Genomic DNA, 15,209 nt, shown 5'->3' with positions numbered 1-15,209 from the left:
ACAAATACATCTTTCATACACACATACACGTGCACATGTACAAATTACAAAGTGTTGGTAAGGGGTCATGAATTTGGTTCAAATGAACATATTCGAATCCTATGCGATTTTACAATATTCAGTGATCGTTGTCGCGGTTGAAATCGAGTCTAAAGTTAATAAAATTGCATATAATAAACTCTTTATGTTGTATAGCTCCCTCTCAAGACTGATATTACTTTAGCTCTAAAGCAATGTTTCCTGACTACAATCGATCGATTTGCTATTCCCGTTTGGAAATTACATATCAGAACTGCATATTCTGAGATTTTCATGATCGCAGCTACCATGCGTGGAATAGCCGTATAGGCTCTATTTGAATATTTGAAATTTAACGGAAGCACCAGTAAATTTTTGATTATTCAATTTCTCGAAAGCAGAAGTGTTTTATAGGGCTAAATTTTCTAATGCTTATAATACATCAACAGGGGCATCCAAATATATCAAAATTTTAAAGAATTACTATCAATCCATTTTATGATATTTCCTGAAACTTTGCATTACTATTCAAGTCACATCTATTCTGCTAGAAATTACTTTATTACCAGCCTATATGAAAAGATCTCTGAGAAGTGTCTAACTTTTGTTTTTAAGTGGCCCAAACATTTTGGAGCGTGGAGCACTTGGTAACTGCAAGGAATAGGCACTTTATCAAATATCTTTGGATTGGATTGGATTACCTTTAACTGCATATGCATACAGTAAATATAGATATGGGCAAAATTTGTATTTTGGTTATAATCAAGTGATAACTTTGGGTTACTATAACTTTTCACTGAAAAAGAGATTACCCTCTTTTTTTCAACAAGAAACTGTCGTTGTACTGACATAAGCACATTTCTGGAAAGTCACACCAAAATACACCTCTGTGATTTTGATATTTGGAAAACAATTTCTTTTTGGATTAAATTATCACAAAATATAATTTTACTTAAAATTGTGATGTTAATAAATCCCAATTCCATTTAAATTGGTATCAAAATGTAGATATTGGATTCTCTTTCATATTAAACTCAAGTTATGGTGGTCCAAGGTTCCCTTCGAATATTATTCACAAAATACTCCTTTTTGTCTAAAGGGTCGCTTTTTTGGACGCCTCTTCAGATTTAGTGCTAAACGCTACAACAACAATATCTCTAAAATATTGTGTTATGATAAAAATTTGAATAAACAAGGTGTGCTTAGTTTGTGTGCATTGTGGCAACCAACTAAAAAACTTAACCTGATATTATTTGACTTAGGTTCTCCGCTTAAATAATATGATCGACACAAGTTATATGTGTGACGGTTCTCCATCACACACCACCACCATCCTGACCAGGCGCGGATGAACGGGGGGCGGACGACGGCCCGCCCCCTTCTAAAAAAATGAAATAAAAAATAAAAGTAAAGGAGAGGAAAGGAAAGAAAGAAGGGCTAATAACACGAGTTAGAAGTGGACCCAGGGCACTCACTTATCCGTATATAGGCCAAGACACCAGTCCAGATAGTCATGTTCCAAGATTTGGGTCGTTTTCAGATCAGAACTAGCCCTAATTCGTGTTTTAGAACTATATGATTTAAACAAAAGGCCGACAATCGCTGTACACTAAAAGCGTACAAGTTACAACGTTCAAAAGTATGTCAGGACTCAGTCAGCTTCAAGTCCATCTGTCAAATTATCATGCCGGCCGTTACACAATGTACAGGCAGGGGCTCAGAGGGGCGCGAGCGCCCCCCCCCCCCCCCCCCCTTTGTGAAAAAGTACTTCAAAGAGAAATTGAAAGAAAAAATCTGCAAATTGTGAGACCACATAAACCTAAAAGCGCGATTAATTGAACCTGATTCAGCAAAAAAGCGCGAAAATAGCAAATGCGAGAATTAAAAACACGGAGGCATCGTCAAGCATATCGGCAAAGCTTCCCAATTCAGCATTTAACGGATTCATAAAATCAGTTCGGTGAAAGCGATCGTAAAGGGACATTTTCGGGGGGGCGACCCAGGTCGGAGTTGTTCGGTGTTCGTCAGGGAGCACAAGAGCGCTTTCGGGCCTTTGTTCCCAAAATTTGGTCACGGGACCTACAGGATGGTTTCCTACTAATTACCATTTTTTTTGTTCAGAGGCGGTAGAGCGACTTCTAAAGTGGGAGGGCACCAACAAAAAAGGGCATTTTCTGGAGAAAAAAAAGGGAAAATATTTTTAAAAAATAGACATTGGTATATACCCCTGTATTATGATTCCATATCCGGGATGATTTCAATATTTGTTTCTCTTTATACATCATATAGGATATTGTTTAAGTATCATACTTAGCATACTTAGCATAAAGAGGAAAAACCCAATCCTGATGGGGTTATAAGCAAATTCTTATAACGGAAGACTGAAAAGATCTTTGATAAGTTACATAATTATAACATCTATAACTACGAACGAGCGCACAGTGGGCCAGGGACGAACCAAAGTGCGCCAAAACTCATTTTGGTGATTTTTTTTCTTCCAACTTTTGTCTTGCCCAGTTGAAAGGTAAGACATTGAGGAATACCTCAGTAAAATATTTAATTCTGGTTTGCGCAATGAGGGTATAAATTTACTCCTTCAAACAGCAAAATCCTACATATTCACAGTTTTAGTGCAAAAGTAACTTATTTTATAAATCTTTCAATTTAACATGTAGTTTTAAGTATCCCTAATAGTTCATTTTGTTGCATGAATGGGTTAAAATTGATAGAAACACAATCTTCACGATATACTAGAGGGTAATTCACTGAAAAATGGACAATTATCCATGTTTTTTATAAATGCAAAGAAAATGTTTAGATCTCCTCAGAACTCCGCTTCAATTTTAATACCACCATTTTCTCTGATGTCTAAACTTTAAGTTGATACCAAATTTGGCTGCCCGATCTTGCCCGTTGTTATGTTAGAGCCGATTTCCCTTGCCACATTGCCCCGAAAAATGTGGTTTTTTAGGTCCGCGGCTGAATCATGACGGCGCGTGGGGGCGCGTGACACACATTCTGACACCGCGGACCAAAATAAACACATTTTTCGGTGCAATGTTGCAAGGAAAACGGCTTTAACATAATAACGGGCAGAATTGGGCAGCCAAATCTGGTATCAACTTAAAGCTTAGACATCAGGGAAAATGTTGGTAATAAAATTTAAGTGGAAATCCCTGGAAATCCAAACGTTTCCTCTGGATTTATAAAAGATAAATCCCCCAAAATTTTTTAGTTTTGGCACACTTTGGTTCCTCCCTGGCCCACTGTGCCCCCCCCCCCCCCGGAGCGCCGCCTCTGTCTTAAAGAGGTCCCCTGGATGCTCATCTAAACGTAATTAAATACCTAAAACCACTGAGCTTTCGGAGGCTCTGCCCCCTGGACCACATCAATGGCCTTAAAGAGGGCCCCTGAATGCTCATCTAACCGTAATTAAATACCTAAAACCTTGGTGTGGCTGAGGGGGGGGGGGGGGGATACAGCCCTGACAGTTTTAGATCTAGGCAGGGGCGTCGCCAAAGGGGGTGTGCAACACCCCCCACCCCCCACCTGTCAGGATTTTGTTGGTAAATTTGCGCTGCCGTCCGGAAAAAAGAGAAATGGGGGAGGGGAAAAAAAGAGAGGGAAAGGGAAAGAAAAGAAAAAAGAAAAGAAAGAAAGAAAGAAAAAAAGGAAAGAAAGGAAAAAAGGAAAGAAAGGAAAAGAAAGGAAAGAAAACAGAAGAAAGAGAAAGAGAAAAAAAAGAGGGAGGAGAGGAAAAGAAAGGAAAAGAACAAAAAGGAAAAAAAAAGAGTAAAAGGGAAACAAAAGAAACGGGTGATGAAAGAGAGGAGAGAGAGGGGAGGGAAGAGCCTGAGAGAAGAGAAGTGGGAGTAAAAGAGAGAAGGGGGTTGTTGGGTGGAGTCGTCTCGTCGAGGGAGCAAGAAAGACACGGTCAAATATGTTGCTGTGTCGGGTCAGCTGTGTCGGTATTCTTGCTCGACCTCGTGTCCTATATCACTGCAGAAGAAGGTGAGATGTATATTGTCGGTCGGCCGACAATTTTTTTCCCTACGAACTGTGACTTTTTATCCGCTGTGACGACTTCGAGAGTGACTACAACTACAATACTTGTATTTTCTTGAAGTTTCACTTTCCTATAATATCAGATAAAGAAATCAGAGGTTAACAATTTTTGGGAAAACTAAATTCAAACAAGGATTAAGAGTCAACAACGGTAGGATGAATCGTCTGCCTTTCTCTATATTTTGATGTAACGCCCCAAAATCCGCGCTTTGCGCAGGAGGGGAAAACTTCATTTACACGAGTCGAGAACGGTTTAACGAATAGGCTTCTTTAAGTTTATCAACACTAGTGTGGCTAGGAGGGATTAGACCACACAGCGAGGTCACTGACAGGTGGCTATCTCATCAACTCAGCTCACAAATAATATAAGAAATAGAGGATCATGGGGGACCAACAGGCACCGATTGGAGAAGTTGTCAATATAGAGGGAGCAAGTAGCTACAAGTAGAACAGTGGGGCTTTAATGAAATGTCTAAGCTTCCGCGATTCGCGCGACAGGGGAAGAACTGAATTCAGATAGGATTAAGAGTCGAGAAGAGTACACCGAATCGTCTGCTTTTTCTCATAGTTTAATGACATGTCAAAGCTCCCGCGCTTTGCGTTAGAGGGGGAAACTGAATTCAGACAAATAGGGCTTATTAAGAGTCGAAAACGGTACAACGAATCGTCTGATTTCTCTCATAATTTAAGGAACCGTCAAAGCTTCCGCGCTTCGCACGAGAGGGGGAAACTTCATTTATGCGGGTCTAGAATGGTTCAACGAATCAGCTTCGTAAAAAAACATCTAACCTTCCCGATTCGCCGGGAGGGGGGGGGAACTAAATTCAGATAAGGATTAAGAGTCGAGAACACTGAGTACACCAAATCGTCTGCTTTTTCTCATCATTCAATGTAACGTCAACTCCCACGCTTCGCGCGAGAGGGGGAAACTGAATTCAGACAAATAGGGCTTATTAAGAGTCGAGAACGGTACAACGAATCGTCTGCTTTCTCCAATAATTTAAGGAACCGTCAAAGCTTTCGCACTTCGCGCGAGAGGGGGAAACTGAATTCAGACAAATAGGGCTTATTAAGAGTCGAAAATGGTACAACGAATCGTCTGCTTTCTCTCATAATTTAAGGAACCGTCAAAGCTTCCGCGCTTCGCACGAGAGGGGGAAACTTCATTTATGCGGGTCTAGAACGGTTCAACGAATCAGCTTCGTAAAAAAACATCTAACCTTCCGCGATTCGCGCGGGAGGGGGGGGGGAACTGAATTCAGATAAGGATTAAGAGTCGAGAACACTGAGTACAACGAATCGTCTGCTTTTTCTCATCATTCAATGAAATGTCAAAGCTCCCGCGCTTCGCGCGAGAGGGGGAAACTGAATTCAGACAAATAGGGCTTATTAAGAGTCGAGAACGGTACAACGAATCGTCTGCTTTCTCTAATAATTTAAGGAACCGTCAAAGCTTCCGCCCTTCGCACGAGAGGGGGAAACTTCATTTATGGGGAAAGATGCATATGAAATTCCTCAATACAAGAAAACTCACAGAGGTGTGCGTGCTGGAGCCAGGAAGCAGCGTCAGATCCCAAACCGAATTACATTTGATAGACCTACTTTGGGTTATTGTAGAATAGTTGGCACTTGCCATGCCAATCCGAGATCTCTGCCATGCAATGATGAATCGAAGTTGAATTTCTGTTCAATAAATACTCAGTTGATGTACCCAGTTCATGTACCTAGACAGAACAAAGTTGGAGGCGGGGTTGGATTTCTTCACAGATCAAACATACCTGTGCGTCAAAAGAGTGATCATTTGAAATTTGACACTTTTGAGTCTATTCACCTAGAAGTAACATGTAATTCAAAATCAGCCCGGGTCATAAACGTTTATCGTTCTGGTCGTGATGAACATGGGAACATTGTCGCTTTTGATCAGTTCTTAAAAGAATTTGAGAACATGATTGAGGGCTATTTATTTCATCCGTCTGACATTTTGATATGTGGTGATTTCAACATCCATGTAGACAATCCTGCTGATTGTAATGCAAATCGCTTTAAGTCCTTACTGCAGTCACATAGCCTTGTGCAATATGTTAATGGGCCTACCCATATACGCGGCCACTGCCTCGATCTCCTGCTCACTCAAAGCTCTTCAGACCTGATTTCGGAGGTTCATTTTCATCCGGGACTCTCTGATAATTATGGAATCATGGCTACGATTAACCTTACCAAGATACCTCTTCTCTCAACTACGCTTAAAACTTGAAATTTGAAACAAGTGGACATTAATAAATTTTCAGATGATGTGTGTATGTCCCTTTAGGGATTAACATTGAACTTAATTCAGTAGACTGTGCTGTAAGATATTACGAGGAACAGCTCACTGGTGTTCTAGACAGACATGCACCGATCAGCACTAGGACTGTTCGATCGAGGCCGTCAAGCCCTTGGTTTACCGAGGATATCTCCGTTTAGCTAGACAGGCCTGTAGAAGATGTGAACGCCATTGGCGCAAAGCCAAGACCACGTCTAATAGGGACAGTTTTAATCTGTAAAAAGATACTGTTAATAAATTGATCAACCATGCAATTACTGAACATTATTCAACAAAAATTGATGTAAGTCATGGTGATCAGAAGAAGTTATTCAGTATAGTGAAAGGGCTTCTCAACACTACAAGTAAACGTGTAATGCCTACAGCTGAATCAGATGAGGCCTTAGTCAACACTTTCTCTGAATACTTCTCAAACAAAATTGCTGATATTCGCTCTATGTTTACACTGCATAATGCTGAATCCAAGATGGAGGATATATACAGCTATCCTCAACAGCAGCTACAAAGATTCTGACTTTGGATACATTCTGCCCAGTAACAAAGAAAGAAATTGAAGCGGTCATTATGAAGGCTCCCAGCAAGTCCTGTGAACTAGATCCAGTCCCGATGTCTCTGATCAAATGATGTGTCAATGTGTTTTCTCCTTTTATTACTTCTCTGGTGAGCAAATCTTTTGCTGAAGCCATATTTCCAGATAGCCTGAAAATTGCCTACATTCGACCTCTGCTGAAAAAAGCAGGACTGGATGAGGAAGTTCTCCGAAATTACAGACCAATATCTAATCTGAAATTTCTTGGTAAAACACTTGGGTTGTCTGTGCAAGGATTCATAAACATGCCAGTGAACATGATCTCAGCGATGCATTCCAGTCTGCATACAAGCCAAACCATGGCGTAGAGACAGCACTTTTGCGTGTTCACAACGATATTATGTGTGCATTCGATAATGGTGAAGTATCAGCTCTAGTGCTCCTAGATCTCAGCGCGGCTTTCGACACAGTAGATCATAAACTCCTCCTTTCACGTCTCAAGAGTCATCTGGGAATAGATGGACAAGCTTTGAAATGGTTTAAATCATATTTATTATATCGCCCTCAGTATGTCCGTATTGGTAGCTCAATCTCTAACCCTGTGTATCAAGATTATTCTGTTCCCAAAGGATCTGTTTTGGGGCCAGTCTTATTTACAGTGTATATGTGTCCTCTGCGTAATGTGATAATGGAGCACAATGTACAATACCATTTTTACGCAGATGACACTCAATTGTACTTACGGTTAAAACCATCCCAATGTAATGTTGATATTGGTATAAAAACTCTTGAGTCATGCCTTAGGTCGGTTGGTCAGTGGATGAATGATAACTTTCTGAAGTTAAATGAAGACAAAAATGAGTACATGTTGATTGGATCTGCCAGGCAGTTGAGTAAATTTTCTGCACAAAAGATCACGATTGGCAACTCAGAAATAAAATGTGTTAATCAGGTTCGTAATCTTGGAGTTTTATTTGATGCTGGAATGACCATGAAATCTCAGATTTCAAATGTTGTTAGTTCAGCATCATTCCATATTCACAATATTTGGAGGATCAGAAGATATCTGAATCAGAAAGCCACTGAGCAGATTGTTCATTCTTTTATTACATGTCGTTTGGATATGTGTAATTCATTGTATATTGGCCTTCCTCAAAATCAAATAGCCCGTCTGCAACAAGTTCAGAACATGGCAGCTCGGCTGGTCACTCTCCGCAGTAGATCAGACAGTATTTCAGATATATTAAAATCTCTTCATTGGCTATCAGTCTCAAAAAGAATTATGTATAAGCTGTTACTCATTACTTACAAAACACTTCTCCATTCTTCATCCCATATACTTGTATCAGATTTTGAAACCGTACACCCCACAACGGAATTTACGTTCAGGTTCACAGCTCCAGTTATGTACACCCAAAACCAATAACAAATGGGGGGACAGGGCTTTTGCTAACATTGCACCCAAACTATGGAACACTTTACCATTAGAATTAAGACAATCATCATCAGTTGAAATATTTTAGAAGAAACTTAAGCACCATTTGTTTATGTCGTAGCTTTAATATTGTAAAATTATGTCGTAGTTTTATAGTGCATAATTATGTCGTAGTTTTAATATTGTATAATTATTTTTAATTTTTTAATTATTATTATTATTAAACGGGTCGAGAACGGTTCAACGAATCAGCTTCTTAAAGAAACGTCTAAGCTTCCGCGATTCGCGCGGGAGGGGGGGGGGGACTGAATTCAGATAAGGATTAAGAGTCGAGAACACTGAGTACACCGAATCGTCTGCTTTTTCTCATAATTCAATGTAACGTCAAAGCTTTTCACTTCACCACGCTGTTGGATAAAAGTAGAGAGTGAACACAAAAGAAACTTCAATTTTAAAAGAGAAACATATACTTTGTCCATCACAAGTGTGTGATTTTAAAAGGTGAGAACAAAAATCAACCTGTTAAGGGTGTGTTTGTGTTTAATCCTAGTTTTTAGAAAAACAAAAAATAACAGAAAGTAGGCTTTTAAATCAATTAAGACCGGGTGTTATTTATTTTCTGGGGAGCATATACGTTAGGGCCGTGGAAATCCATGGAAATCTCAGACAAAATTCATAACAGTCTGAAAACTATTCAGTTTATCTTACTGTTTAACATGATGAAAAAGGAAGATGATCAATATAAAAGAAAGAGAAGGGAGAGAGAGAAAGATAACTGACACTGTATCAAATAATGATATTGATGGAGATCAAATGACAGAGAGGGGAGAAGTCTGGAAGCCTAGTCTGCATGAATAGGCTTTGTCTTGCATTTTTAGAAAGCCGCGTGCAAACTTTGAAATTCCTGTATCTAGTAAAGATCAATTTTTAGTTGTTATTTTATTTGACAACCATTCAAATATGATATGTTTTTTCATTAATCCAATAAGCAATTGTAAGGTGTTTGTTTGGTTTGGGTAAAATAAGAGTACGTTTCTGCAGACTATGTACACTTGACATTCCCGGAAAACCTCAAAAACACGTTATCTATCGTCATCTTTTTTACTGCGTAGGCACGCACGGCAAAGTATTAAAGGCTGTTGTTTGATCACTATTGTCTAGCTTGCCAGATTCTATTGTTCAGGTACGGATTAAGGCTGCATAAACTAGAATCACCCAAGTCTGTATTCAGCAGAGTGGGTGTATATTTCAATTCATGTTGTTCTATCGGCGTGGCATGTGTGTGTTCGAAATGGAGGGGGGGTGAACGCGATCAGACCAAAATGACAAAGGCTCTTCGCGATTTCCTGGCCAGAATAGCGAGTTTGTCATTCGAATGAATTAACTTTGCATTTGAGTTAGCACAGATCGGCTTTGCCATGCCAATTATCATTCAATTCTTCTGTTTTTGTATTTAATTTAGGATTTTGGACGAAGGGTATTTATAGATTTGTCATTTAATTTAGAAACTAGCATTCAAAATAATCGTCACTTGTCGAGGCATCATTTTTATCATTAAATTAACACCTGTCATTCGTGATCGAAATATGTTTATCCAAGTGAGGAATGTCAGGGGGAAGAAATTGAACACACGTTTACATGCTAAAATTTTGTGACTCTATAATAGTCCCTACCCCAGTCGGAATAAGGATGTGGTCAGTAGAATGGGTGTATAGCCTATTTTAGATCATGTTGTTGTCGAGAATACAAGTGCTGGATTTAGGAGGAAAGATAAGAAAATATCAATATTAATTGTCTGGTCAGCTCATGTCTTAATTCTTTGTCATTAAAAAGTGGCCAAACTCTAAATGTCTTTTAAAAAGTGATAAGAAAAGACCGAAGAATTTCAAAGAGAGATAAAATGAGTTGTGTCAAGATTCCAAGAAGAAAAAAATGTCAGTAATAAATCGCGGGTGGCTGTTTCAATTAGGCCGGCGGCGGCCAGACGACCTCATTAAGAAGAGGCTCGGCTTCCATGCGAGAGGCCGGAGTTTGACGGCATATCACTGTCCTCCCGCCGGCGGCAGCCAGGCTGAGCTCATGTTTTCTAGCTTTTTTTATTTTTATTTTTGACGCCTCGCCTTATGTAATGTTTTAAATTGAAAAGTATACATTTTGTAAGTTGGCTACAAACATGAATAGGCACACATCAAGTGATTTTTCATGGCATCCATACCTTCCAAGCAGTCTTGGCATTCTTCCAAACTTGCGATACCGGTAGCATTGTTGAAGGTGGAGGCTGGACAAGGCTCGGGTTCCCCGGTGCCTTGGATGCAGTAGTAGCCCTCTGGGCACACTCCTGCATAACCGCGGGATGACTCACTGGGCTGCCGGGCGTCGGAACCGCTTCTGCTGCAGTAGAACCCTGCATCGCAGTCATCTGTACAATTGTATAAATGTGATTCACGGTGTCAGTAACAATTCAATTCAATTTCGGTTTATTAATATCAACATATACAATGTACAATGCAGTAGTCCAAGGACCAAAAAGGCAATGTTTACATAAAATGTGCATAAAAACAGGAATGATCATATACACGTACAAATTAAAACGATTAATAAAAAAAAAGTTATCATAATTGTTCATACCTCAAGCTATATACATATTTTGCAAAATGATAGTACATGTAAATGGTTGAACAACTGTATAAGTAACTTGAAATGATGACCATGTCAGTGATGGTAGTGATCATATGAAGGCGAGCATAGGTGTTATGGTCTGTTGGATATGTCTTTGGACTGTTGAACACAGGGTACATGGCTCAAATCCCTGCCACAGCACTTGCGTCCTTTGGCAAGACATTAATCTACACTTGCCACTCTCCACCTAGGTGATGTTATAAGGTATCTGGTAGGAAGAAACTCCTTACATGTCATAGCACCTTATCAGGTTAGCTCGGCTATAGATTTCAATTGGTAATAGCTCAGCCCTTAGGAACACTTGTATCAAGCACTATTTAATGTCAATATTATTATTACTATTATTTTTATATTACTGTCGTACAAGAGTTCCTTCAACACGTACTTGTCTAAAAAGAAAACAAAAATTATTTCTGTTACCAATTTGAAGAACATGTGATCAACTTAGCCCTTTTAAACAAAAATCATGGAAGCGTTAAAACAGGAGATAAACACCTACCTGCTACTGTAGTAACGTTGACCATGTCACAATAATGTCCAGCGGTGCACTGAGTGCATTGGGTTTCGTTAGCCAGACCAGTGGATGAACTGAATGACCCGAGAGGGCAAGACTCCCATACATGTCCAGTTCCCTCAGGACAATAGAAACTAGCCGGACAGTCCTGGATTACAAGGAGAAAAGGGTCATAAGGTTTACACCTGCTCTAGCAAAAACCTGCACAGAAAGGCCACAATTTCCTTTGCTTGACAATTGTCCCAAGCGGTGAATTTTTAGATGAAGCCTTTTAAAGACCTCTATGGATTCAGAGAATAAAAAATACAAAGTCAAACCTGCTTCAGCAACTACCTGTATAGAAAGATCACCTGTCTATAAAGACTAAAACATTTTAATCATTGTTACATAAAAAGAACCCAAACATAGAGCCTACCTGCCTAAGAAGACTGCTTTTCTTGTCTCCTTCGAGTGGACTGAATGCAGGTTTCACTGGAGGTACATGTACATGTACATACTGTCATGTAACTATATTGAGCTACTGATGTGCATCAATAATGATGAACACTTACAACTTGTTATTTAAATGACATATAAATTTTTAAAAAATGGTTTCTTTAAACCCTGTCTGCACCAGTTTAGCCAGGGTGGATTATACCTCCCTGCTAGGTCACTGACAGGTGGCTATCTCATCAAATCAGCTCTCAATTAACATAAGAAAAAGAGGACCATGGGGGACCAATGGTCACCGATTAGGCATTGTTTGCTATATAGAGGGCGCAAGTAGCTACAAGTAGTGCAGCAGGGCTTAAATAAAAATTTGTGGGACTTTGTTTTTAAGCTTACCTCAGGGTTGGACCCTGTAATACAGTAGTGTCCAGGAGTGCATTGAAGACAAGCTTCGTTCTGTGTTGTGTCTGTATACAATCCTGGCTCACATTGGATCGGCTGAGGTGACCCGGCTGGACAGTAGTGACCCAATGGACATTCATCACCTGAAACAGAAATGAGCATGTTATTATTCACAATGCGTATTATTACTTTGAAAAATAAAAACAAAGTGAGTGACACAAAAGTGGAGTTGAAGACCGACAGAACTCTGTTAGATAGGAAGTACTGGTCCATCATATAACAAGAAACTAGAAGGACTTGGCTAGAGTAAGTAAATTTAAGTTGGTTGTTTCTTTAACCTGACTGCTAAGATCGGACTGCTAAGGACATACGGCTTTTAGTCCTCTCTGAGGGACTTGGTAATGAGGATTAATGTCTTACCAAAGGGTACTAGCACATAAAATGATTTTGAACCCGGGATCTCTCTGTTACAAGACCACTGCTCTACCCCTAAACCAATGTGACTCAATCAGGTAAGTAAGTAAGCAAATTGTAGGATGTACATGTATCTAAAGAGTTAAGGAAGAACTTGGATACCTGTATCTCCATCAGTAGGTGATGCCGAAGTAGCGTTGCCAGCACAGTAGAATCTTGCATCACAGTCATCTGCTGTGGCGTTCAAGCCGTACAAAGGACAGTATTCACCTGGGTCACAGCCAAGACATTCTGAGATGGACTCACGTCCTGCAAGAGAGAAGGGTGTTTTAATGACTTACTATAATGTACTGATTATTGTGACCAATTAACCCTTTCACTTCGAGCATATTTTCTCTTTTTGCAAGGTGACAAGAAGTTCTTTTCAGAACATACGTAGTAGTAAATCAAACCCCTGGTCATTTTAGAACTGATCACTTTCCATGATAGAATGAACAAATATCCTTGCAAGTATGTACTTGTGACCAATGGGATGCTGAATAGCAAGATGTTGTTTGAAATGCAGTTCAATTAATCCTGTAAATAATTTCACACATGGTGTTACCAAATAAATCTTGTTGTCCTTACCTTCTGTAGGGTTGTACGTTGATGGTGGACAGTCGTACGTCTTGTTTGATCCTGCAGGACAGTATGTTCCAACAGGACAAATATCACCTGTGACTCCATCCCTCGGCGTAGGCAACGATGCGCCCAGAATGCAGCAAAACCCTGCCTCGCATTCGCCGAACGGCGCGGTCAAACCCTCGCGAGCGCAATACATTCCGCCGGAACAAGGAGTGCAGTCGCCCGCAATCTGGAGACAGGTCTGGTCACTGAAGGTTCCATTGGGACAAGCATACTCCATGGCGTATTTGGTGCCAGAGGGGCAGTAGTGGCCTTCGGGACATGGCTGAGGGTTCTGGACACTGTGGCTGCAGAAGGTGTCATTCTGGAGCGTCGCATCACAGTAGAAGCCTGCAGGACAGGTCTTGCACGTATCCTGAAAGAAAAAGAGTGGATATGATGCATGTCAAATATTGATATTCCTCTTTTGTATAGCGCTTTATACAATGTTTCTGAGCGCTTTACAGATATACTATTACACTGGTCATTGGATTCAGTGCTTGCCCACACACACTGTGTGCACAATCTCCACTCCCTGGGGAGCTTTCCAGCCAGGCGTTACTTGATGCTCTAAAACTGTGAGACCAACAAATGCAGCAATGTCACCAATATCTCTACAACGATACCAAGTATATGTACATGTACAAACCAATATATATTGTACATTGTATAGATCTATCGCTACATGTATTTATGTCATTCCTGCAATGATAGAGCTGTAGAAGCCTTAAATTTTGAGATTAACATAGCTAACAGCATGTGATACTCTAACACTTTAAAAACAATCAGAACTATTGTTGCAGTTCTATAAAGATACAAAGCACTAAATTCCTCAGCAAATATCTTTAATGTTCGGTGCTCTGTTTCACAGATATATACATGTACATGTATTGAGTCACTGATATTGATGTAGCAGATTTGAAAGGAAAAATTGTTCAGCTCTTTCCACAACCCTTATCCTTGATCAACCTACCATTCCGAAGTCATCTTGGTACGACCCAGAAGCACATGAGGTAAGGTCAGAGCTGCCGACCTCGCAGTAGTGACCCAGGGTTCATGTATATTCTGTCGGCTGAGAAGTATTCTGACCACCAGGGCAGTAGTAGCCAGCCTGGCAAGGTCCGGTTGGCTCGGCCAGGCCTGGAACCCTCACAGTAGTAGCCTGGAGATGAGAAAAGACGAACATGGTATGGTCAATACGTATTGTGTGACTGTTGACATTATAGATAACGGAATATGGCCCATCAATAGATGACGGGTCAAGAAACATTTGCAAATTGCAAAACTTCAGTGTCTAGTTTCTACTATTTTGTGGCTAGAAACTTATTATTGGGCGCTAAGACCGTTGGTGGCACATTATTGACCTACAAGGAATGACAAAGAAATATGAGCAGTATGATCTTTTGACAAATCTTGGCCACTGGTTTTCAGTATTCCTTTGATTTATCCAAACAGGAATGGATAATTTTTTCCCCCACTCACCAGGTGTGCAGCTTGTAGGTTCAATGGAACCCTCGGGACAGAACTCTCCAGGCGAACACTGCCCTCCAGTGGCGTTGGATGAACAGAAGCAGGAGGTAGTGATGTTGTTGAAGCTGTAATCTGTTGGCATGCTTGACCACGCCCCTCGGATACAGTACCAGCCCGGGGCGCAAGGGTCAGTAGGGATGCTAAGACTGGTAGTGCCACAGTATTGACCTACGATGAAGGAATATTGAAGGAAAAAAAAAAAAGAGTA

At 40.2% G+C, this 15,209-nt stretch overlaps 1 protein-coding gene across 2 annotated transcripts; it reads right to left on the bottom strand.

Annotated features, from left to right (window-relative positions):
- Positions 1–9,876: 9,876 nt before the first annotated feature.
- Positions 9,877–15,159, bottom strand: LOC755800 (multiple epidermal growth factor-like domains protein 6). 2 transcript variants are annotated; one of them, XM_030977628.1, is made up of 7 exons: positions 14,954–15,159; positions 14,445–14,633; positions 13,436–13,847; positions 12,971–13,099; positions 12,389–12,537; positions 11,549–11,711; positions 9,877–10,789 (listed from the first exon to the last, which is right to left on the bottom strand). In XM_030977628.1, exons 2-7 carry the CDS (start codon positions 14,445–14,447, stop codon positions 10,536–10,538), a joined length of 1,110 nt encoding a protein of 369 aa, XP_030833488.1. In that variant the 5' UTR covers positions 14,448–14,633; positions 14,954–15,159; the 3' UTR covers positions 9,877–10,535. The 2 variants fall into 2 exon arrangements, with proteins under 2 accessions (XP_030833488.1, XP_030833487.1); XM_030977627.1 differs by having other exon boundaries at positions 12,971–13,117; positions 14,954–15,155.
- Between the last annotated feature and the right edge of the window lie 50 nt (positions 15,160–15,209).

Source organism: Strongylocentrotus purpuratus, unplaced genomic scaffold (genome assembly GCF_000002235.5).
Source record: "Strongylocentrotus purpuratus isolate Spur 01 unplaced genomic scaffold, Spur_5.0 spur5_scaffold_1, whole genome shotgun sequence".
Classification (NCBI taxonomy): domain Eukaryota; kingdom Metazoa; phylum Echinodermata; class Echinoidea; order Camarodonta; family Strongylocentrotidae; genus Strongylocentrotus; species Strongylocentrotus purpuratus.
Note: the sequence above shows the minus strand (reverse complement) of the source record. Positions and strands in the feature narration are given on the sequence as shown.